Consider the following 24,450-nt stretch of genomic DNA (forward strand, 5'->3'; position numbering starts at 1 on the left):
CGCAGGCGCAGTCTGACCATCCAGAGAACTCCAGAACATTCCTCCAGCACAACGAGTAACCCCACCCAAATACCATGCCCTCCCTCCCCGTTTCATGGCAGCTGAAGCAACAGCAAAGCAGAAGCTGACATCCGGCCGTCCCCCGGAAAAAGGCGTTCAGGCCTAAAAAAAAAAAAACACAAACACAAACAAACGGACGAACAACAAAACACAAAAAGAAACAGGGAGGGGAAAAGAGAAAAATTAAGGCTTGTCAGGATACGCATCATAAAACTTCCGAAGCAGCCGGGGGGCACGAACATGGGACTTGTCAACCCATTCCGCATGAGAGGGAGGAAAATGCTTCCAAGCCACCAAGTATTGGATGCGATTATGCCGCTTGCGGGAATCAAGTATTTGACGAACTTCAAAGTGCCGTTCACCATCGATCAGCAAAGGAGCAGGCGGAGGGTCATCAGGCAGACGTAAATGTGAAACACGAACAGGTTTAATGAGGTTAATGTGGAATACCGGGTGAACCCGGTTAAGGTGCTTGGGCAACTGCAAGCGAACAGAGACAGGATTGATGACCTTCACGATGTGGAACGGACCCACCTATTTCGGCCCCAACTTTTTGGACTTCTGTGTGGTGTGAAGGAACTTCGTGGACAAATAAACCAAGTCACCCTCCCGGTATTCATATGGCTGTGCACGCCTTTTATCCGCCTGTTTTTTATGGGCACGATGTGCAGCATCCAAAGTCCGCAGGGTCAAAGGCCAAATACGGCTGAGACGTTCGCTCCAGTCAGCGACGGACGGAACTTGCGGCTGGTCACGAGGCAATTCAGGAATAGGAACAAAATCTTGACCATACACCATCCGGAAAGGCGTGAAACCAGTGCTGGAATGGACAGAATTGTTGTAGGCCACCTCAGCATGCGGCAATAAGTCCACCCAATCATCTTGTTGATAATTGATGAAACAACATAAATATTGTTCAAGAACAGAATTAGTCCTCTCACAAGCGCCATTAGTCTGAGGATGGTAGGCGGAGCTAAGGCCCTGGGCGGAGCCAATACGTTTGAGAAATTCCTTCCAGAACACTGAGGTGAACTGGACACCTCTATCCGAGATGATGCGATCAGGCACCCCATGCAAACGGTAAATGTGGGAAATGAAGAGTTTAGCCAGCGCCTTAGCGGAAGGAATCTTGTGGCAGGGCATGAAATGAACCTGTTTTGAAAACAAATCTGTAACGACCCAAATGATGGTGTGCCCCTGGCTCTCTGGGAGCTCAACAATAAAGTCCATAGAGATCTCCTTCCAAGGGGCAACAGGTCGGGCGACAGACTGGAGCAATCCCTGCGGTTTTCCTGGAGGGCGTTTCACGGCCGCACAAACGGGACAACTGGCAACATAAAGTTCAATGTCCTTTTTCAAAGATGGCCACCAAAATTGTCTTTTGACTAAATGCAAAGTTTTTACAAAACCAAAATGACCCACCAATTTGGAGTCGTGAGCACGTTGGAGGACAACGGGACGAAGGGAGGTGGGGACATACAATTTGGCGCCGATCCATGGCAAGTCGTCCCTCATTGTGCACTCATCCTGAGGAAGGGCGAGTTTGAGGTCAGAAAGAAAATCTTGAGGCACGTCCACTTTCGCTCGTGCCTGCTGGCGAGTAACCACCGGAGCCGCCAGGCTGGAAGTGGGAACCACCGGTTGCACGATGCTCAGTTTAGAGCAGTTGTATTGAGGGAGTCTGGACAAGGCGTCCGCCATGAAATTCTTCCCACCAGGGATGTACTTGAGTGTGAAATTGAACTGGTTGAAATGTTGGGCCCACCGCATTTGTTTGGGGGAGAGACGGCGCGGCGTTCTCAAAGCCTCCAGATTCTTGTGATCAGTCCACACCTCGAAAGGGTGCTTAGCGCCTTCCAGAAAATGGCGCCACGTGGTCAGGGCCCACCGTACCGCAAACGCCTCCTTCTCCCAAACTGCCCAACGTCTCTCAGTGTCTGTGAGCTTGCGGGAGGTGTACGCGCAAGGTTGCAGGTTACCTTGGTCGTTGGATTGCAACAAGACGGCCCCAACGGCGACATCGCTGGCATCAGCTTGGACGACGAAAGGCTTGTCCATGTCGGGATGCTTCAGCACCGGCTCTGCAGCAAAAAGGCATTTCAGTTTCTCGAAAGCCGCTTGGCAGTCCATGGTCCAGTCAAGAGGCTTGCTAGGCTTAGGTTTAGGACCACCTCTGGATTTCAGCAAATTAGTTATAGGAAGCGCAATTTTGGCAAAAGAAGGAATGAATTGACGGTAGAAATTAGCAAAACCCAAAAAATTTTGCAATTCTCTACGAGTTCTAGGCGCGTCCCACTCAGTGACCGCCCTCACCTTTTCAGGGTCCATTTCAATGCCGGCTGGAGAGATGCGATATCCAAGGTAGTCAATCTTAGTTTGGTGAAACTCACACTTGGATAATTTGGCATAAAGATCAGCAGCTCTGAGTTTTTTCAAAACAGTGCGCACAAGTGCGACATGTTCGTCATAGGAGCGAGTATAGATAAGGATATTGTCCAAATATACGATAACTCCTTTGTAGAGGTGGTCATGCAAGATCTCATTGATTAATTGCATGAAAACTGCAGGGGCCCCCTGCAGGCCAAAAGGCATGACCCGGAACTGGAAGCAACCAAGAGGGCAGTTGAAAGCAGTCTTCCATTCATCTCCCTCCTTTATGCGGACCCTATAATAAGCTTCCCTGAGGTCCAATTTAGTGAAAATGCGGCCCTTCCCCAACTGGGCCAACATGTCCTTCATTAATGGAAGTGGGTATACATTTTGGGCCGATATCCCGTTCAAATTTTTAAAATTAACACATAATCGGAGAGAGCCATCTTTCTTTTCACGGAAAAGTACAGGGGCAGCAACCTTGGGACGAGCAGGTTCAATGAATCCCCGTTCCAAATTTTTATCTATGAAATTCCGCATTTCTTCCATCTCCCTGGGTGACATGGAGTATATTTGGGGTTTTGGTAGTTTAACCCCGGGTAGAATGTCAATAGAGCAATCAGTAGGTCTGTGGGGTGGAAGTTTGTCGGAAGACTTCTCACTGAAAACTCCCCTTAGGTCCCAATACACTTTAGGAATCTTTTCCTCTCCTTCAATCCTCTCCTGCCCTCTGGCGGCCACCTCAGGATTGCAATTAACAGGTTTCTCAGGAACGCCCTCCCCTTCCGGAGGCTCTTTCGTGCGAATGCGTAACCAGCCTTCCCTCCAATTTATGCGAGGGTTCCATTTCCAAAGCCAAGGTAGGCCCAAAATGAGTGGCCTGTCCATCCCAGGGGCCACAATGAACGAGATTAGTTCTGTGTGGGAACCCATTTTCATTTCCAAGGGCTCAGTAAAGAAATGAGCGCCCACCCCCCGCGATGGACCCATCTATTTGGCAAAAGACAATGTGGGTTTTTAAAGTATGTAATTTGAGGCCCAACTTCTCCACCATAGCAGGATTGATCATTGATCGGGAACACCCTGAGTCAAGTAAGGCGTGAAGGGATTCCGGCTCCCCATCGGGCGGAACTTTTAATTCTATGGGGATTAGCATGGGGCCCTTGTTTGAACTCACCCAGCGGGGCGATGTGTCGTCATCTGAGTCATCAGAAGAGCTGGGGGGGGCGTCCGCTTCTCCCTCTAAGGCCTGGCTGAAGCGAGGGGGTCTGGAATCGACAGCGAAGGCAGCTTCCTTCTTTCTCTTGTCTGAGGACTTGCCAGATCTCTCCTCCCGCTTGGATGGGGGTTGGGAGGTTGAGGGCAATTTAGCACGGCAGTCGGGTGTGCGATGGCCTAATTTTCCGCAACGAAAACACGTTACTGGCCTTGATTTCCCCGAGGAGCCACCCCTCCCCTCGCCCTTCCCTCCGAACGGGGCTTTCCGGCTGGGGGGGGGGGTGGATTTTGCAGCTTTCTCCTTCCTTTTCTGTCTCTCCTCTCTTGCATAACGGAGCCTCGTTAAATCCAGCTCGATGTCAGCAGCGTGTTCAAACCAAACGGTTAAGCGCTTGGGGAGATTTCGATTGACACATTGCTGATAGATATCTTCATCCAAGCCCAAAGCAAATTTGTCCAAAAGGGCATCTTCACTCCACCCCCTCATGTACTGGGAAAGGCGTTGAAACTCTTGAATATACTGGGACACCGGTCTGTCGTCTTGCTCGAGGGTTATAAATTTTAACTTGCTTCGTTTCTCAGTAAGGGGGTCATCAAAGTGTCTTTTGAAAGCCTCCATAAACCTATTGAAATTCCTCAGGAGGGGGGAAATTGATTGATGTAAACCAGTACTCCAGTCAGACGCTTCACCGTCTAATGATAGTAAAATCATCCTTATTTTCATGGTATCTGATTCAAAATCTGGGCCGTAGATCTCCATGTAATTATAAACTTGCATGATAAAAGACCCCAGTTTCGCAGGGCTTCCATCATATCTCACAGGCAAGGGGGGAATTTTAGCCATTCTGCGTCTTCTGGGAGGTGGCCCCCCTAGTCTGGCAAAAGGCCCAGCAGGAGGGGGTGAATCAGCTCGAGGGGGTGTGTGTGAATCAGCGCGTGGGTTTTCTTGCTCCCAACCCCTCCTGACCTCTTCATCTTCCCCACATATTTGCCCAAAGTACCTTTGTTCCAAGTAATCAGGTTGATCTCCCCCCTGGGGTCTTCTTTCGGCTCCCGCCTCCAGCGGTCTTTCCTGGTGTTTCCTTCGGGTAACCCCCGCATCCCAGCCTGGTTCCTCCTCTCTTTGTCCTATCGAGGTGGACCACCGGGGGGGAGGTGGGTCAGCCGGGCTTGATATCTGCAGCTGAGACAAATCTTCATGAAGCAAGAGTTTGGCGGGGAGTTCTCCCTCCTTTCCTTCACTGGCTGGCGAAGACATTTGCACCCTCCACGGTAGATGGTGATCTCCTGGAAAGATGATTTTGAGACTTCGCTACTTGTCAGCACCTCTCCATTTAATAATTAGGAAAGAAAGACCATGAGACTCCATACGTGGAAAATCAAATGTACTTTTACCAATTAAAAATGGTTACAGAGCGGTTGCATAGCGAAGTCTGATTAATTAGGCACGAAAGCAGTTGATATATAGAATAGCCCATTCCACACCCCCTGGCATCATAGGCTTAGCCCAATCATAAGTCCTTCAAGTGTCAGGTGTGAGATAACTTCAAAAGGCATCACGAAGATGGAATGTCGGTGCCGTTAGTCCAGGCGGGAAACACCCACGCAGGCGCAGTCTGACCATCCAGAGAACTCCAGAACATTCCTCCAGCACAATGAGTAACCCCACCCAAATACCATGCCCTCCCTCCCCGTTTCATGGCAGCTGAAGCAACAGCAAAGCAGAAGCTGACACTGACTCTCTGTTTGTATTCAACGTGAATGCCAGAATGTGACAGCAGTAAAGCACTATGGGGCAATAGATAAGTCTAAGAGCTATTGCTATTGTTATTGCCAGGTTTATCTCACAGAGGACATGGATTGGGCAGCCTGAGCTTCAGCCTCAGCTATATTCTTGTGACCCAGTTCGGATCTTCAGTTTTGAATATTGGAAAGTGAAAATTAGAGCTAGCTGCTTTGCCTCAGTTTATTTGTTACCTGCAGGCACAATGCTTGAATGAACATGGATAGATAGGTAGTGGGGAGAAGGAAAATAAGTACTTCCCATAACCTGTGAGCATGTACAGAAACATGAGGAACCATGTTACTACAGCTAGGAATGCAAAAACTCTTCTGATAAATTGCAAAGGTTCTATGTATTTCAGAGGAGGATACTTTCCAAAGTCGTGTCACTTTCTTCTCTTGCGTGTTCTTAAGTTACCTACAAATATATAGAGAGTCCATGCTTGGGAGAAAAAAGAGGAAGAAAATCACTATACTGTTGTTTTTGCATTTAATGTATGACTCAAAGCAACACCACTCATTCTATAAAGCCCCACAGAAAGCATAAAAATTGCTTTTGCTCTTATTAATTTCACACCAAAAGAAACCAGGGAGAGGCAATTTCCCAAAACAAAGACTTCTGAAGGTGGCTGAAGGATTGCCAAACAAAGCTAAAAAGCACAGCTGAGCAACTTGCAAGTTTTAAACCAGGTGGAACAATACCTTGAATAATGCTCTGTTGCAACAGCAATTACAAAGAAAGAGACGAATGGGGCCTCTTGGAATATTGGCAGCCTTTGTTCACACTCCACTGTGCATTCCTAGTGCCCTAATAGCTGGCAGCACCATTGATTTCTGGCTCCACAGAATTAACAAGACCTGAGCATAAGTGAAAACCTTGCTTTTGGTTAACCTTCATGTCCCCTTTCCCCAAATATTTGCTTTCAGGGGCCTCTGCCCCTGAAATTTATTGTTGTAAATTTTTGTGTTTTTTAACTCTTACGTGGGGACTGTTTGGGGGAGTGTATGAGTATGTGTGATTCGGAGGACCTGCCGGGAGATGCGGGGGCCATGGGGGTGGTTGAGGGGACTAGAGACACGGGAGAGGGTCGGGGTATTACGGTCGTAACAGGGAGGGGCAGATATGGCGGGGACTTTAGGGCAGGCCATTATCGGGGAAGGAGGGTTCGCTACATTACAGAGATCCCTCCTTCCGGCCCTATGAGTCCCACTCCGAGACCAGATGGCGCAAGTGATCAGGACCCTGGACTCAGGCTGTTGTCGCTAAATGCCAGGTCTGTGGTACATAAAGCTCCTCTCGTCCGGGACTTAATTTTAGACGAGAGGGCAGACCTGGCATGTATTACTGAAACCTGGCTGGGCCCAGAGGGAGGAGTCCCCCTTGTAGAGCTGTGCCCAGAAGGATTTCAGGTGCTGCACCAGCCGAGAGCCCAGGGAAGGGGTGGGGGTGTGGCCGTCGTTATCCGGGAGTCGTTAGTTCCTCGTAGGGTCCCTGCTCCGGAGCTTGTCGGGTGTGAGTCTCTGCTGATAAAGTTGGACCTCAAGGGTCAAGTGGGTTTGCTGTTAACGTACCTGCCTCCCAACAGCGTTGCAGCAGCCCTCCCCTCGCTCCTCGAGTCGGTAGCCGAGCTGGCAATTGAGTTCCCTAGGTTGATGATCCTGGGGGACTTTAATTTGCCGTCGCTCGGTGAAAACTCTGATGGGGCGCAGGAGTTCATGGCTTCCATGACAGCCATGGGCTTGACCCAAGTAATTCGGGGCCCAACCCATTCGGCGGGTCACATGCTCGACCTCGTATTCCTCTCGGAGCAGTGGATCTGTGACCTTGGTCTGAGGGGTAACGATATCATACCCCTGTCGTGGTCAGACCACTGCCTACTGAGGCTCGACTTCCGGAGGCCAAACCCCCACTGTAGGGAGGAGGAACCGACCAGGTGGTTCCGCCCCAGGCGACTTATGGAACCATTAAGGTTCCAGACGGAGCTTGGGGTTATTCCTGATACTTTCGCCCACAGTCCGGTAGAGACTCTGGTTGCTGCTTGGCACTCGGCAGCATCGGAGGCCCTCGACCGGATTGCGCCACTACGGCCCCTCCGAGGCGGCGGATCCCGGAGACCTCCTTGGTTCACCGAGGAACTCCGGGAGATGAAGCGCCGGAGGAGATGCCTAGAGCACCGATGGAGGTCCGATAAGTCCGAATCGAACCGAGCAATGGTAACCACCTGCACCAAGGAATACACCAGGGCACTTAGGGCAGCGAAAAGATCTCACATAGCCACCTTGGTTGCGTCCGCTGAGTCCCGCCCAGCCGCCCTGTTTAGGATAACCCACTCCCTATTAAATAAAAGGGAAGCGGGGGAACCCTTGCAGGGCAGAGCTGAGGATTATGCCCAATTCCTAGCGGACAAAATTGCTCGGTTTCGGTCGGACTTGGACTCCACCCCCGCAGTTCCAGCCGAGGCACAAGAGGATCAAGTAGAACATCTCTGGGTTGAGTTTCAGGATGTTACCCCCGGGGATGTGGACAAGGCCATGAGGGCTGTAAGTGCCTCCACCTGCGTACTGGACCCGTGTCCCTCATGGCTGGTTGCTAACAGCAGTGAGGTGACACGAGGCTGGATCCAGGCGGTTGTTACCGCCTCTCTTCGGGAGGGGAACTTCCCCGCCGCACTGAAAGCGGCGGTGGTGAGACCCCTCCTAAAGAAGCCATCTCTGGATCCAGCTGTTCTTAATAACTATCGCCCAGTCTCCAACCTTCCCTTCCTTGGGAAGGTTGTTGAGAAGGTGGTGGCCTTCCAGCTCCAACGGTCCTTGGAGGAAGCAAACTATCTCGACCCCTTCCAGTCAGGCTTCAGACCCGGTTACAGCACAGAAACCGCTTTGGTCGCATTGACCGATGATCTCTGGAGAGCCAGAGATGGAGGACATTCCTCCATCCTGGTCCTCCTTGACCTCTCAGCGGCTTTCGATACCATCGACCATGGTATCCTTCTGCGACGACTGCGGGAGGTGGGAGTGGGAGGCACCGTGTTGCGGTGGTTCTCCTCCTACCTCTCGGACAGGTCGCAGTCGGTGTTGGTGGGGGGGCAGAGATCGTCCCCTAGGCCCCTAACATATGGGGTGCCTCAGGGCTCGGTCTTATCCCCCCTACTATTCAACATCTACATGAAACCGCTGGGAGAGATCATCCGTAGGCACGGGATCAGATACCATCAATATGCGGACGATACCCAGTTGTATCTGTCCGCCCCGTGCCAACTCAATGAAGCGGCAGACGTGATGAACCGAGGCCTTGAAGCCGTTATGGACTGGATGAGGGTTAACAAGCTTGTGCTCAACCCAGAAAAGACCGAGTGGCTGTTGTGTTTTCCTCCCAAAGATTCGACAAACATTCCATCACTCAGGCTGGGGGGTCAAATTTTACACCCCTCAGAGAGGGTTCGCAACTTGGGAGTCCTCCTGGATCCACAGCTATCGTTTGACCACCACCTGACGGCTGTGACCAGGGGGGCATTCGCCCAGGTTCGCCTGGTGCGCCAGTTGCGACCCTACCTGAATCGGGAGGCACTCACAACAGTCACTCGGGCCCTTGTGACCTCTAGGCTGGAATACTGCAATGTGCTCTACATGGGGCTGCCCTTGAGGAGCATCCGGCGACTTCAGCTAGTGCAGAACGCGGCCGCGCGAGTGATTGTGGGTGCACCTCGGTTCACCCACATAACACCTATCCTCCGCGAGCTGCGTTGGCTACCTGTGGATCTCCGGATGCGCTTCAAGGTGCTATTAGTCACCCATAAAGCCCTACATGGTAGTGGATCCGGATACTTGAGAGACCGCCTTCTGCCAATTACCTCCCTGCGACCAATTAGATCTCACAGGTTGGGCCTCCTCCGTATTCCATCGGCCAGCCAGTGCCGGCTGGCAACCACAAGGAGGAGGGCCTTCTCAGTAGTTGCCCCGACCCTTTGGAACGAGCTCCCCGTGGAGATTCGTACCCTCGCCACCGTCCAGGCCTTCCGCACAGCCCTTAAGAACTGGCTAGCCCGTCAGGCCTGGGGACAAGGATAGCCGCCCCTCCCGAATGATGAATGTATGTTGCTTATTACTTTTATTATATGTGTCTTTGTCATTGTTTTGTTATTCCCCCTCCCTGATTTTATGTGAGCCGCCCTGAGTCCCCTCAGGGAAAAGGGCGGCCTACAAATATTAATAAAATCAAATCAAATCAAATCTGCTAACAACGAAATGCTAACTTCTCTTTTCAACTATGCTGGAAATGACAGTCTCAGACTAAGTAAAAATAAAGTAATGCTAACTTGGGGGGGACCTTTTCCTCCTGTTTGCCTTCTTTGCTTTGCAACCATTGCTGTTATGGTAGCAGTGAAATAATTTCAGCAATGCAGCTACTGTGAACTATCTGAGATGTGAGTTGGAAACTGATAGTCCAGCCAAGAAGATATAGCAGTGCACAGGTGGGGATGCACCCCAGAAGGGAAGCTGCCAAGTGGGCATGCACATGCTGGGAAATAAACATCTGGTTTCTGGCATGCGCATGAGCCAGGTTGTCTTCTGGTTACTGGCGCACATGCACACATGATGATCAGCTGGCCGGTGTGCATATGCACAACAGAAACCAAAAGACCAGCTCTTCCGGTCTTCGGCATTGCCGCACGTGCAAAAAAACCAGCTGATCATCATGCACACATGCACACCAGAAACTAGGAAGAAGAATGGATGATGCTGTGCATGCCAGGTGACGTGGCTCCATGTGCCCCTTCAGGCACACCTGCCATAGGTTCGCCATCACGGAGATATAGATTATAAAGTGCTGCTCCCCTAGGTTTCAAAAAAGCTATAGAGGAATGAATTATTTGGTGAGATTTGTTTTAATCAGCTAAGTGGGTGGAGCAAACATAACATTGGTCATTTTGAAGCCTCTCTGGTGCATTGGAAATAATAGTGACAAACTTTCCCTCTTTTGAGGGGTCCTTGGTGCCCTCTGAAAGTACTTGTTTTCTTACAGACATTTCATTACCCAAGCTAGGTAACATCATCAATGCTAGTAAGCTGTGCAGTTTGTTTTCAGTTTATATACAAGTGCCTTGCCTGTCAGTGTTGGTGGGAGCGATATTAGAGATTCTGCGGCTGTGCTGTTTACTAATGGCTCTTTGGCAGTTTCTTGATTGGGGGATTGTTTATTTGATTGTTGGTCTGATGTTAACCTTGGAGTTACTGGTAATCTTTGCAGATCTGGGTGCTGCTTGCTGGTGGAGAAGTGCTTTTTGTTCCTTTCAGGGCTGGGTGATAGTCTCTTTTGCATAGTCTATAGATGTTGTTAATTTCTCTATGTCTATTGATGGCTGAATTGTCAGAGTGCCAGGCTTCAAGAAATTGCCAGTCTTCTAGAAACAGCCACTATATATAGGACAAACAGGTAAGATGACTGGCCAAACACATCCACGAACACCAACTAGCAGTCCGAAGACATGATGAAAATTCTTTAATTTCACAACATGTAGTTTCAATTGGGAAAAATGTGAACGTTCTGTACCAAACCAAGTCCAAAAACACCAGGAGATTTCTAGATGCCGGGGCATTCTGACAAATCAGCCATCAATAGACACATAGACATTAACAACATCTGTAGACTATGCAAGAGACAACCAACCAGCCCAAAAGAGAAAAAAAAGACTGCAGCACCTCTCCATCAATAATCAACACCCAAATCAGCTTATATTAACTCAAAGATTAACATCAGACCAACAATCAAGCAAACAATATCCCAATCAAGAAGCAGCCAAAGTAGCCAATAGCAAACCAGCCAATCAAAGAATCTTTAAGACCATCTCCACCTTCACTGACAGGCAAGTCACTAGAACATAAACTGACAGCAAACTACACTCCTTACTAGCACTAATAATGTTACTTAGTTTGGCTAACGAAATGTCTCCAAGAAAACAAACAAGCTCAGAGCGCACCAAGGACCCTTCAGGTCAACCCTGAGCTACAAATATTCTCCTTTATTTTTTCCCTTTTGTTTAGGAAACTATGGAGAGAGTGGCATGGAAGCTTTCAAGGAACTGGCTGCACAGGAAGGTCTTTGTATTGCACATTCAGACAAGATCTACAGCAATGCAGGAGAAAAAAGCTTTGAGAAGCTGTTACAGAAGCTCCGGGAGAGGTTGCCAAAGGCCAGAGTTGTGGTTTGTTTCTGCGAAGGGATGACTGTCAGGGGAATCCTCATGGCTATGAGACGAATGGGAGTATTTAGAGAGCTTCTACTTATTGGGAGGTAAGTTGTGTACCTTTGCTTGCTGTCATATCAGGACAACGAGGAGAAAAAAGGTAAAACCACTGAGCTTGTTATTGCTATAAATCTAGAGTTTAGAACCAAGAACTCTTATGGAGTTCTTAGGCTTCTCTTCCTTTTCTTGTATCACAAGAACCTCACATTATTGTTTGAAAATAATTTCCATTTAACTTTGCCCTTAAAATAGCAGAGCAAATTTTAAAACCAACCAATGTTTCTGTCTCTGGACAGGTTGCATAAATGAACAAAATGTGCTGAGTTGAGTACCAAAGAGAGATTATATAAACATCTTCTGGTAAAAGTAAGCATCATGAGCTAGTAGTATGGTCTTACTTTATATAAGAACTTCTATTTATTAGTTTATTACATATGTTGTGGATTAATAGAGGAGTACAGAATTGACCTTGGAGAAAATACATGGCAACCATTAAGACAACATGAGCTTTGTCTGGAAAAACAAGACAGAGGGATAAAGAAACTCAAGATTGCCCCAACTTGATTCTCTTTAGTATAAGAGGGAGGGAAGGCAAAACACTTGCAGGATTTCAAGAATCTGTTATTTTGCCCTAAATTAATAAAGTAGATTTCCACTTTTTTTTGTGATATCTGCTTCCTGACCTGGCCTAATTTGAAGGGTTGACAGGTGTTGAATAATGGTCCTTCCTCTTTATATGTCTCCCTCCCACAAAGATCTCCAAATGTTTTATTTTCAATGACTTATTATCTTTATTTCTTTTTTTACACTTTTATGGAAACATTTGTTTTGTGGGAAATACGTAAGCACAAAACCCAAACATTTTCCCCACCCTCACTTAAAATTTCCAGCTCTGCACCTTGATAGTATCCTATCCACTTTACATCATTGCCCATGGTTCTTGTCCCTCCCAAAATTGCTACCTCCAGAATGAAGGATTAGTCATGCTTGATGTAAAATAATTCTCAAGAACTTACTGGGGAGGAGAAAAAAGGTTGCTCTTGTAGGAGATGATGATAAAGCTGAGAAAGGAATGGGAGAGAAAGCAGACATAAATAATCAAGAGAGAAGACCAAACCAGTTGATAACTTATCTTGCAAGTGGCAATTTAGTCCAGTTGTAAAATTATACAATGATAGCAACTTAATTAAACTCTGTACACATGAGGCTGTGGAATTCCTTTGCCATATCCAAAATTCTATATCCACCCCAAGCTAGCATGACTTACTGATTTCTACGCATTTCTTACTTCATTGAACATGCCAACTGTGTGCTGCTTGATAACCCAATTGGACAACATTTCTTTGTTCGCTCCAAAATTAATACAATATTTTCAGTTAAAAATAAAGCTCTTTCACTACTTCATCCGATAACTGAAAACCTGTGTCATAATTAGAGATCCATCTATATTTTTGAGTACTGAAAATATCACAAGAACAAAAATGTTTCCAAGGGAATGGAAAATTATGTGCAAAATGAAAACATTGTGATAAATATTTCCAGCATGCATTTAATCTTGAACACCATGAGTAGTTTTATTTGAATAAAACTAGGAACTTTGAATTATATTTCTGCAGGAAAACTCCAAATATGTCTGAGAAAAGTCATATATTTTAGTACAAGGAAAGCTCTGTTTCTCCTTTTTGGCTAAGCTAGAGATGAGAAAAGATTTCAGGCAAGTACAGTATATGGATGGTTCCTCTTTTCAGGCAAAAGCAGAAGTAGTTGTTTTAGCTGATTCCTCAGGTAAAGGGCACAGGTGAGACAACCCCTATTGCTAGTTATCAAAAATATCATGGATTTGGCAATTTGTGCCAGTGGTAGAATTGATGTCTTTTAAACATCATTGACAGATACCTGTTCCTTTTCTTTCAATTGCCTGAGGGTTTCAACTTGTCACTGTTTCAATTTACCATTTCTTATGGACCCAGATGATGTATCCCTGCACTCAGGAGTGGTAGACAGAGCTGTCAAAAAAGAAAGTAGTAATGATAGGAAGCTTAGAGTACCATGAAGCCTGTCAAAATAAGAGGAAGAAATTTGGAGTAAATACTTTCTTCTTCCAGTTCATTTAATTCATAACCCTAGTGGCAGATGCCGTGAGAGTAATTCTCCCCCTTCCAGGGATGGGATTCTACAGGTTTGGATCACTTCGGGCAAACAGGTAGTTCTGATGATCAGCTGGGAGCAAACTGGTTCGGCCAGGCGATCAGATAGTCCCACCTGCCCGCTCCCGCTATTTTCCTACCTTTATCTTCTCAGCTGATTCACGTGGCAGAGCAGATTGCTGTTTGAATGAGCTGTGTTACTCCTCCAAAGAAACCCATAAGTGAAGATTTCTTCAAACTACGCATGTGCAAATCACGCAATCACCAAACCGGTGGTTAAACTGGGAGGATTCCATCACTGCCCCCTTCCCTAAACAATTGCAAAAATGGTTCCACCACAAAACCGCGGAGGACAAAATCGCGCTCGACGAAAGCGCGCATTTGACGTCATCACAGCGCGACGAAAACATCGCGCTGTGATTGAAAAATGTAAAAATAAAGCGAAAACCTTACTCTAACCCCCCCAAACCTAACCCTAAACCTAACCCTAAACCTAACCCTTAACCTAACCCTAAATCTAACCCTAAACGTAAACCTTAACCTAACGCTAAACGTAACCCTAACGCTCTAAACCTAACCCTAACCCTTAACCTAACCCTAACCCTAACCCTAAACCTAACCCTTACCTTTATGTGAATCGGCTTGCTTTAATTTTAATTTTATTTCAATTTTTAATTTTTTTCGTCGCGCTGTGATGATGTCAAATGCGCGCTTTCGTCGAGCGCGATTTTGTCCTCCGCAGTTTTGACGGGTCACGGCAAAAACTGCTGAGTTATGTAAATATATTTTTTTTCCTTCCTTCCTTCCTTCCTTCCTTCCTTCCTTCCTTCCTTCCTTCCTTCCTTCCTTCCTTCCTTCCTTCCTTCCTTCCTTCCACATGAATTGTTGAGACACCTATATAGTCACCCAATGTGCCTTCAAAAACTCATCTTTCTCCCCTCAAATATGTCGTCTTTGGAAAAGGACCAAGATTTGGAATTATGGACAAAAAAGGAAGTAGGTAATGTTGTGATTGTTGTGGGTCTCCAATGACTGGTCTGGGGGAGAGAAGTTAAAGAATGGCTGAAGAATTCTTCAACACTTCAGTGACGTTTAAAAGATTTATCTCCCTTGTGTATTAAAAACATGCAGTTGAGGGGTGGGGTCCAACCAGTTTAACAACTGGTTCACTTCACTGTGCGCGAATGTGCAGTTTACAGAGAAATCACCTTCCACATTACTGCTGGGGAGAAAAACAGTTGAGGTGCAGCAATCCTCTTTGTCGCGCCTATCAGCTGGGCTTCAGAAAAGGGATATACGAGTATAGCACAGGGCCGGGAAGGGTGAATCGGTTTTCTCCCAGTGATAGTCAGAACTACAGGTTCACCTGAATTAGTCTGAACCAATAGAATCCCACCCCTGATGCAGTTATGTATGCTACCAAGTGATTGTTCACTTCAAAAATCTACCTATTTAAGTTTGTTTCTTCCTCTATTTTTCCTCATATCTTTCATTCCTTTTGTCCTGTGCCACCCAGGACAATTTTTTTTTTCAAAATTCAAAATTTTGAATTTCAAATTTTTTTACTACTGGTTCTGTGGGCTTGGCTTGGCTTAGTGGGCAGGCTTGGTGGGCGTGGCTTGGTGGGCATGGCAGGGGAAGGATACTGTAAAATCTCCATTCCCACCCCACTCCAGGAGAAGGATACTGTAAAATCCCCATTCCCTCCTGATCAGCTGGGACTCAGGAGGCAGATAATAGATGGGGGCAGGGCCAGTCAGGGGTGGTATTTACTGGTTGTCCAAACTACTCAAAATTTCCGCTACTGGTTCTCCAGAACTGGTCAGAACCTGCTGAATACCACCTCTGAGCACAATGCTCCTTTTGTGCTTTGCCTTCCTCATGGAAGCCTCTGTAGGGGCTTCCCAGTGGTGGGTTGCCAATTTGTTTACTACCGGTTCGGGTGTGCATATGCAGAAGCTTCCAGGCAGGTGGGCGGAGCCTCCCACCATATCTACTACTGGTTCACCCGATCTGGGATTAACTGGGAGCAACCCACCTCTGGGGGCAGGGCCAGTCAGAGGTAGTATTTACTGGTTGTTCAAACTACTCAAAATCTCCACTACCGGTTCTCCAGAACTGGTCAGAACCTGCTGAATACCACCACTGGTGCCACCTCATGTCACTTTATGTGACATGTAAACAAAGGAGAGCATTGAAAGAGAAGGCTTCATCTGTTTTTAATTCCATGTCAATCTCCATCTATCCCTTTGAAATACAGAGGCATGCCAACAGATATATCTGTAATAATATCATTTTCACAACTATAGTAAGATGATCAAAAAATAAAATAACCCAAAACAAAAACACGTACAGCTTGGAAGAAAGGAAAGCAAATTCCTCTCACCCGCCCACCCAATATTCATCTGAAATTTTACAAGTTTCTTAGTGTCACCTCTATGCCGCAAGCTCGGGCAGGAGCTGTCATGTAAAGCTTAAATTGCTGAAAGAAGTCACAAAATCTGAGAAATAAACATATTAACAAAACAAATTATGATGTCATTTTCCACACTGGCAAAATCTGTTTTCAATAACTGAAATAAAATCTTGGATAATCTTAATAAAACTCCTTATTTTTCTAAAACAGAAATTTGGTATGAAGACAGATAATAATTCTGATATCCTTGAACTCTAGGAAGGCACTGAGATCTTTCACAGGAAAACCAGAAATCTTTAGTGACAACCTCTCTTGTATTTATTTATTTGCCTGTCCCAATCCTGATAGATTCTTAGAGAAGAACAAGGCCAATATAATACTAAAATGTATGAATATGATGACAGTAAAAAGAACCATCTAGTTACTGAACCCACAAATCAGATCAGACCTGATAACAGAAGCAATATGAATGGCCTATGAACCTCATGAAAAAGGAAAACCTTCAGGAATTGTTCATATAAAAACAATTACACAAAAGCTCAATCTAACAATACCAAGAGCTGTGAAGAAATATCTACACTTTTATAGGAAATTAATTTAAACAGTTTTTTTTCAATCACCAACCAAAATGTTCAGACCGAGCTTCTCGGTTCAGATTTAGGCATGGGTGTTATTGAACTTTGTTGGCTATCTGTAAATCTAGTTTTGCGCACAAGAACAATACAAATAAGTTTCATTAGAGTTATACTGATTTCCAAAAAGAATGAGGCGATGCTCACTGCAGGATAATGTTTGATTTCCTTTTAGACAGTCAAAGATTAAAGCTGCATAGATAAGACATTGGTCTGATATCTCCAGCCACAGTCTGTAGACCAAATGAGAAAAAATCCACCCAAGATGTGAACTTAAGTTTTAAAATGTAAGGTTTAAAATATACTCAAGTTATCAAGTGCCAAAAAGAGACTTAAGCGGAGGCTTGGAAAAAGTAACAGCTTTTATTTTGGACAAAGAAAATAGCTGAGCGGACAGCTCCACAGCATACAGGCAAGGAAGGGCCACACTTGGGAAGAGTGTGGCGAACATCTTATACATTCATGTAGCCAATCAGAGACAAAAGTTTGTTACCCAACCCTGGTCAATGTCTTGGTCATGCCCTTCTTATCTATAGAAGAGGGCATAGAATGTCTGTGCCCTGTCCATGCCTTGTCCATGTCTTCCTTATTTATAGATAATTCCTTGTAGCCTTGGGTGTTCATGCCCTCCTTATCTATTTTGATTCAACCCTGCACAGCTCCTGGTTCTGACATCCTTACCTATTCTCCAAGGATGTGCCTAGCATCAGCGTGGAAGCAAGAAATAGAAGCAAGATAGCAAGAGTTAAACTAATTCTTATTACTACATCCTATTACTATGTCCCTTGAACACCTTCTTAATAGTATCATAACCTCAGCTCGGAAACTTTTAAGATCTCCAAATTGTGCCAGGATAGCAGCAAAAGTTATAAAAGTTGAAAATAGGAACCTCCCACAAAATGAGAGTTGGAATGATTTACCAGTAAATGGAATAAAGGAGAAATAAGCCTGGTGCAAACAGATAAGATGAGAGAAATGCTTGATCCTAGATGTCACTTGATTTAGAAATGTGGCTATGGCAGAGTCTGTTACTATAATTACAGTAATATATCAGCTATCCCATTTTCTGACTATACATAGCAACAATCACCCAGTCTATCTTGACTCTTGCGCTGCACTGTTATGCTTGAAAAGTGTCCCAAAATTGCCATTAGTATAGGGTGGGTGGCTAAGCTAGTGCCAGGTACAGGGATTATAGAATTCCTATGATCAAAGTCCTCCTCCTTGTCTGCCAGTTACCTTCGGGGTACAATACAGAGTGCAGATCTTGATCTAGTGGTTAGGTCACCAGGCCAGAAAGGGGTAGACTGTGAGTTCTAGTCCTACCTTAGTCATGAAAGTCAGTGAATGACCTTGGGCCAATCACACGCTCTCAGCCCAGCTCACTCACAGGGTGGTTGTGAAGAAAATAGGAGGAAGATGTGTTAGGTATGTTTGTCGCCTTGAGTTATTTCTAAAAATAATAAAGGTGGGCTACAAATAAATAAAATATTTAAACTCCTTCAACATTTTTCCTAAGAAACTGAAACACGCTAAGCTTGTGTGTCTTCAGTTGAGTTGACTACTTGTAATAGAATATTTTATTTCTCTTTCATTCAGTTGTCTACAGTTTATATTCTTCCTTTGCCCTTTTATTGCTATTTTGATTTTCTGTCTTCTCTATGTAAATTCATGTCTTATTTTTTCCATCTTCTTATGTCTCTTATGAATTCTTAATTTACATTTCTACTTATTGCTGCAGCCTGACTTAACTTCAGCCATATCTGTGTTTATCTGTGTTCTTTCAGCTGGTGCTCAAATGCCCTGCATCTCCATCCTCCGCCAGCCCTCACAAAGGCCCTTGTTAATTGCTTGCAGGTGTTACACTTTTCTGTTGCTGGGTAGAGGGGGCGGTTTCACAGCCTCCACTTCTGGTCTGCTGCTATGCTGAGTTGCTTCTTCAAGCCTCATGTTGGATCTTTGGTCTACTTGGTAGTCCCTATCTTTACATTCCAAGTGTTGCCTCTTCTGGCTATCAAAGGCTTGCCAGCATTCTGGACCTCATTTTTCTAGATGCTGCTGCAGCAACTTCTGAGATCCTCAGTTCGTTTGTACTTCCCATACAATGAGCTGTCATACCACTCTTGGTCCAGTGACTCTCCAGTCCAAAGTCATTCTCATCCGGCCACAGCCACAGAGACTTCAGTTGCTGTTGCCAGTCTCTGGGTTTCTCCCAGCATTTAGCAGAGGTCTCCAACCACTTCCTGTTCTTCATAGACCTCATTTTCTTCATCCTCATGCCCATGCCACGGTGCTCTTCACACTTCCACTTTTCCCTCAGTTGTGGACTTCACACTTTATATGTAGCTTACCCCAAGGGTTGGCTTTAAACAGGAAGGAGGAGATACAGATATTTTCTTTTTCCTTTGCATTTCCTCCTTCCCCACATCTCCATTTTCTTAATGTTTAGGAAGTTGGCAAAGGCACATTTCTTTCACCAACATTTGAACTGTTCATTTATCTTATTTTAATTTATTTCATGTTAATGTTTGACTATTATTTGTATTTTAATTGTATTGAAATTGCTGTATAATGCAACGACTCTAAGCAAAGAAAGAAAGGCAGAATATAGATCTAAAATTGGTATTAATTAACATATTTTTCAGACTATAAGACACACCAGAGTATAAGACACATCATGATTTTGAAAAGGTAAATTAAAAAAAAAAAGGTTTTTGCACTCTGTAGGCCTCCCAAACCCTCTGCATGCCTCGTTGTTTGCAAAAAAAAAAAAAGAGGGAGCATGCAGAGTTTTGGGGGGCTTGTAGAGTGCTCCTGGGGGCTGGGGGGGGGCCAAAGCGAGCAAAAAACAGCCAGTTTTTCACAAAAAGGGGGCATTGTTTTGAAAAAAAGGGGGGGCATGCAGAGCTTTGGGAGGCTTGTAGAGTGCTCCTGGGACTGGGGGGGGGGGAGCAAAAACGAGCAAAAAACAGCCTATTTTTTTTCCAAAAGGGGACATTTTTTTGCAAAAAAAGGGGGGGCATGCACAAGCTTTCAGAGGCTTGTAGAGTGCCCCGGGGGCTGGGGGGACAAAAATGAGCAAAACCAGACCATTTTTTGCTCATTTTTGCCCTCCCCAGCCCCCAGGAGCACTTTGCAAGCCTCCCAAACTCTCTGCACATCAATTTTTGCAAAGTGGGTGGGGTTTCGGTAGGCCAAAAATGCTGTATTCAGTGCATAAGATGCACCCAGATTTTCACCCTTTTTTGGGGGGGGAAGGTGTGTCTTATACTCCAAAAAATACGGTAATCAATCAATCAATCAATCAATCAAAGCATGTGTGAAATAAGAAAATGACCAAAACTGGAACAAAGAGCAATGGAGTGAAAATACTGTACCAGTCAGTGGACCAAGCACTTCAAATCAAACAACAGACAATAAAGCAAATTTTTAAAAGGTACATAAAACAATGGATTTGCAGAATCCTTGAGATTCTCCAAATGCCTAATCTGTAGGGACATTCACAGAGTCTGTTTTCTACAACTTTAATGTTATTTATTGAATAAATAAATTAGAATACTAGCTCATTAGAATACTAGCTCCATCTTCTCACCAGCCCAATTCTGAAGGAACCTGAAGCTGATACAAACATTCCAGTATATAAAACTGCATTTTCCCTGGCAAAAAAGGGAAAGGCTTATTTGGTCATGGAGAAGAGGCAGGAACTGACACCGACTGGGGTGGTGAGTTGTTCAACTATAATTACTTTCCAGGGGTGGGATTCAAATAATTTAACAACCGGTTCTCTGCCCTAATAACCAACTGGGTAAGCGTGACTTGGTGGTCATGTGACCATGTGGGAATGGCCAACTCAATGTCACTCATGTCACTAGGCACTTCGCCTTAGATCAGTGATGGCGAACCTATGACATGCGTGTCAGTGCTGACACGCGTAGCCATTTGGGGTGACACGCACAGGATTCATCCCTAAGGTGACCAGATGTTCCGCTGTTGGGACGCGATGCATCTGTAGCGGAGGAGCGGGATCCCGAGGGAGGCTGTTGCAGAAGGGCGAAATCTGAGATTTCTTCGCTTCTGCGGCAGGATAACATTTGTTCTTTAGAGGAAGGGGGGGAGAGACCACTACAGTTGCATTTCTTTTCTTGCTGGGGATTTAGAAGTCTTATGTTCACTTTTATTCCCGGGGAAAAAAACAAACCCGAGCCTCCGCCATTGTCCAACCCTCGCGTTTCCTGGCAAGAAATCCATCCCCCATTATGACGAGGTACGCCGGCTTTCGATTGGTAAGGCATCCTCGTCATCCCCCGGGTGATCTCCGGGCCCCCGGCTTCCCCATCTCCTCTCCTATGGGGAGACGTGCATCATAATGTTGTAAGCTGCCCGGAGTTACCTGTGTGTGAGGTGGGCTGCCCTATGCATTTGCGTTTGTGTGCTGGAGAGAGAGTGAAAAAGAGAGGGAGAATTATATTAATTAGAAGCGGCGGTGGCGGACGTCGGCAGCGACTGTAACGACTGCTCGGGCGAGGTGCGGAGGAAGAACGGAAGGTCCCTCCTGCCCGCGACGACGGCTCCAGCCATGGACGACCAGGCTGGCCCCAACAACAACAACGCACTGCTCTTGCCGCCACCTCCGGATGGGAAGCAACCACGCCTGTGCGGCCCCTGTGCTGAGGTGGGAAGCAAGTTGGCAAGGCGTGGTTGCTTCCCACCCGGAGGTGGCGGCAAGAGCAGCGCGTTGTTGTTGTTGTTGTTGAAGAAGACGCCGGGGCCAGCCTGCTCGTCCATGGCTGGAGCCGTCGTCGCAGGCGGGAGGGACCTTCCGTTCTTCCTCCGCACCTCGCCCGTGCGGTCGTTACAGTCGCTGCTGACGTCCGCCACCGCCGCTTCCCTCGTCCGTCTCGATTGCTGGAAGCAGTAACAAACAGCGCGTCTGCTCCGCTGTCAGCGCCTTGACAGCCACCCCAGCCGGCGGCTACCGGGCCTCGCTGGAGTCAATTGCAAAACCGCGTTCAGCGCTTTGAGGACCTGAGGCATCTTGGGAAATGCAGTTCCCTATCGGAAAGAATGGAGTAGCTGCGAATTTGTAACAACAGAAGATAATAACTTGGTGCTTCGCAGGTTACGAAAATCTCAAGTTTGATTTGCACACTGTTTTTTAAAAGTTAGATAAAGAAATTATGCTGTGAAAGCGACTAGAAGCCTCCCCTCCCCTTCCTGTGTGCGAGAAAGGGAAGGAGAGGAAGGAAGGAGGGAGGGGGGAAGGAAAAGAAGAAGGGAGGGGGGAGAAGATGGAAGGAGAAAAGATGGATGGAAGGAGAAAGAATGGGAGGAGAAGGAGGAAGATGGAATAAAAAAAGAAGAAAAAGAAGAAGGGAGGGAGAAAAGAGGGAAGGAGGTAGGAAGAAAAGGGGAAGAGAGGGAAAGAGCAGAAAGACAAAGAGGATGAAGTTGATAGGCAAGAGGAAAGAGGAAGGAAGGAAAAAAGAAAAAGGGAGGGAGAGAGGAAAGAAGAAAAGATGGAACTAGAAAGGAAAGAAGGGAGGGGAGGGAGGAAAGGGGAAGACAGGGAAAGAGCAGAAAGACAGAGAAGGTGAAGGTAGATAGGCAGAAGGAAGGAAGAAGGAAGAAATAGGGAAGGAGGGAAGGAGGAAGGAACAGAAGCGAAGAGGAAGAGAGAAATGGAAAGAGCAGAAAGACAGAGAAGGTAGATAGGCAAAAGAAATGAAGCTGAAAGAATGGAAGGAGGAAGGAAGAGGAAAGGAGGAAGGGAGTGAGTGAGGAAAGAAGAGAGGATGGAAGGAGAAAGGAAGGAAGAGAGGGAAAGAGCAGAAGACAGATAAGGTGAAGGTAGATAAGCAAGAGGAATGAAGGAAGAAGTGAGGAGTCTCGAGGAGGGGGAAAACATTTAGTGACCAGAGTTACAATGGCATTGAAAAAAGTGACTGATGAACAAAGAAGTTACTAAGCAGGTATGTTAAATAATTTGTTTTTGGTTTATTAAATACAATTATATTGCAATTATATATTTTTGTAGTTTAAACTATAAATTGCGCAAAATTATGTTTTTGTCGAAGTGACACACAACGCGAGTTATGCTCGATTTTTTGCCGATTTTTGACACACCACCCCAAAAAGGTTGCCCATCACTGCCTTAGATGTTACAATGTAATAAGAGTTAACAGGAGAGGCAGTTTCTAGTAAGCAGGGCAATAAAGATTAGGCTAGAAACAACAACAGAATGTTTCCTTTCTACCTTCCTTACAGGATTAGCCCTGTAAAGTGGGAAAAAACAAAATGAGATTTCTTCCAACAACCGGTTCTCTGAACTGCTTAGAAAGTTAACAACTGGTTCTCCCGAAAAGGTGCAAGCTGGCTGAATCCCACCACTTCTTTAGCCTATCTGTTGCCCCTTTAATGTGGTTTCAGTACCTCTTCTGCAATGCTGTTTTGGCTACAAGTGGAGAGTAGGATCTCAGTTTCTACAGCCACATCCTTAATTTTGTTTTTCAAATGGGTCAATTTATCAGTGGATAAATCTAATTCTCTTTAATATAAGAGGACACATGTGTACTCTTACAGACTTTCAAGTTTCTGTTATTATACCTGTAAAGTGGCATTCATGAAATCTTTGAATGCCTACCTGGAAGGGTGAACAATGGCAGCCAAGAGAGAGTCAACAACTTTAATTCTTTGCTAACACCTAGAGGGCATCCAGTTGATAAGCCAATAATTGTTTTGGAAAAATGAGGATATCCCACTGTAGCCACCATCATTCATAGCTGTTCAGCATGGAAATTGGTGATGGCCTTTTCTATGGTTGGTGACATTCAAACTTTGCCCAAAAAACCATGCTAATCACTGCCCTTACATTGCCATGCAAAGGAACCATATGAACAGCATGGCTGTGCCAGATGCATTTAACAGGCATGTTATTGGAGCAGCACTATTTATGCTAACAGGATTGCCTTCTTCAGACTAGGAGGAAATTGTGGCGAAATGGCTGTACAGATGACCATTACAGGTTTTTAAATAGATTTAATAGACGAGAGATGGGGTCATTGGCATAGAAAATATAGCCCCATCTAACAATGGTGTGAAACAAACCTACCAGGTAGTACTTCAAATTCAGTAGAGAAACAACCCCCCCCCCCACCAGATTGGCTATAATTTCATAAAGCAATTAATATAGTGATGTCCACGGTCATACATATATTCATATAGCTGTCAAAAGTATAGCTGTTTATTAGAATTATGGTCATGGCTCATATTTTCATGATGAAAACAAAGAACAAAAAGCCTTTGCTGGAGCAAAGACATATTTTGAGGTACCGGTATTTGTTTTGACTCCTTGGGCAACACAATGCAGCTGCACTGAGGCGTAAAGAGACACATTGCTGGTAGGGGGTGGGGATGGACTTGGCATTCATTTCACTGAAATGTTTATTATTCAGGACAAGAGTCATCAGAGTGCAGCTCCTGAATTTTTAATTTAGAAGTGCTACCTATATAAGATTGGTAGCAATGCAGGGAACATTTTGTTATATTGGGATGAAGGTAATCTTTAACTGGGAATGGATTTT

The 24,450-nt window shown here is 45.6% G+C and overlaps 1 protein-coding gene across 1 annotated transcript in view; it reads left to right on the plus strand.

The window, feature by feature from the left end:
* Positions 1-24,450, plus strand: part of GRM1 (glutamate metabotropic receptor 1) — a 260,622-nt gene that overhangs the window by 53,224 nt on the left and 182,948 nt on the right. Inside the window, 1 exon segment of the mRNA XM_032214797.1 lies at positions 11,473-11,722. Within this exon segment, the coding sequence (XP_032070688.1) occupies positions 11,473-11,722 (250 nt within the window).

The sequence above is a fragment of the Thamnophis elegans genome, chromosome 4, assembly GCF_009769535.1.
Source record: "Thamnophis elegans isolate rThaEle1 chromosome 4, rThaEle1.pri, whole genome shotgun sequence".
NCBI classification, from domain to species: Eukaryota; Metazoa; Chordata; class Lepidosauria; order Squamata; family Colubridae; genus Thamnophis; species Thamnophis elegans.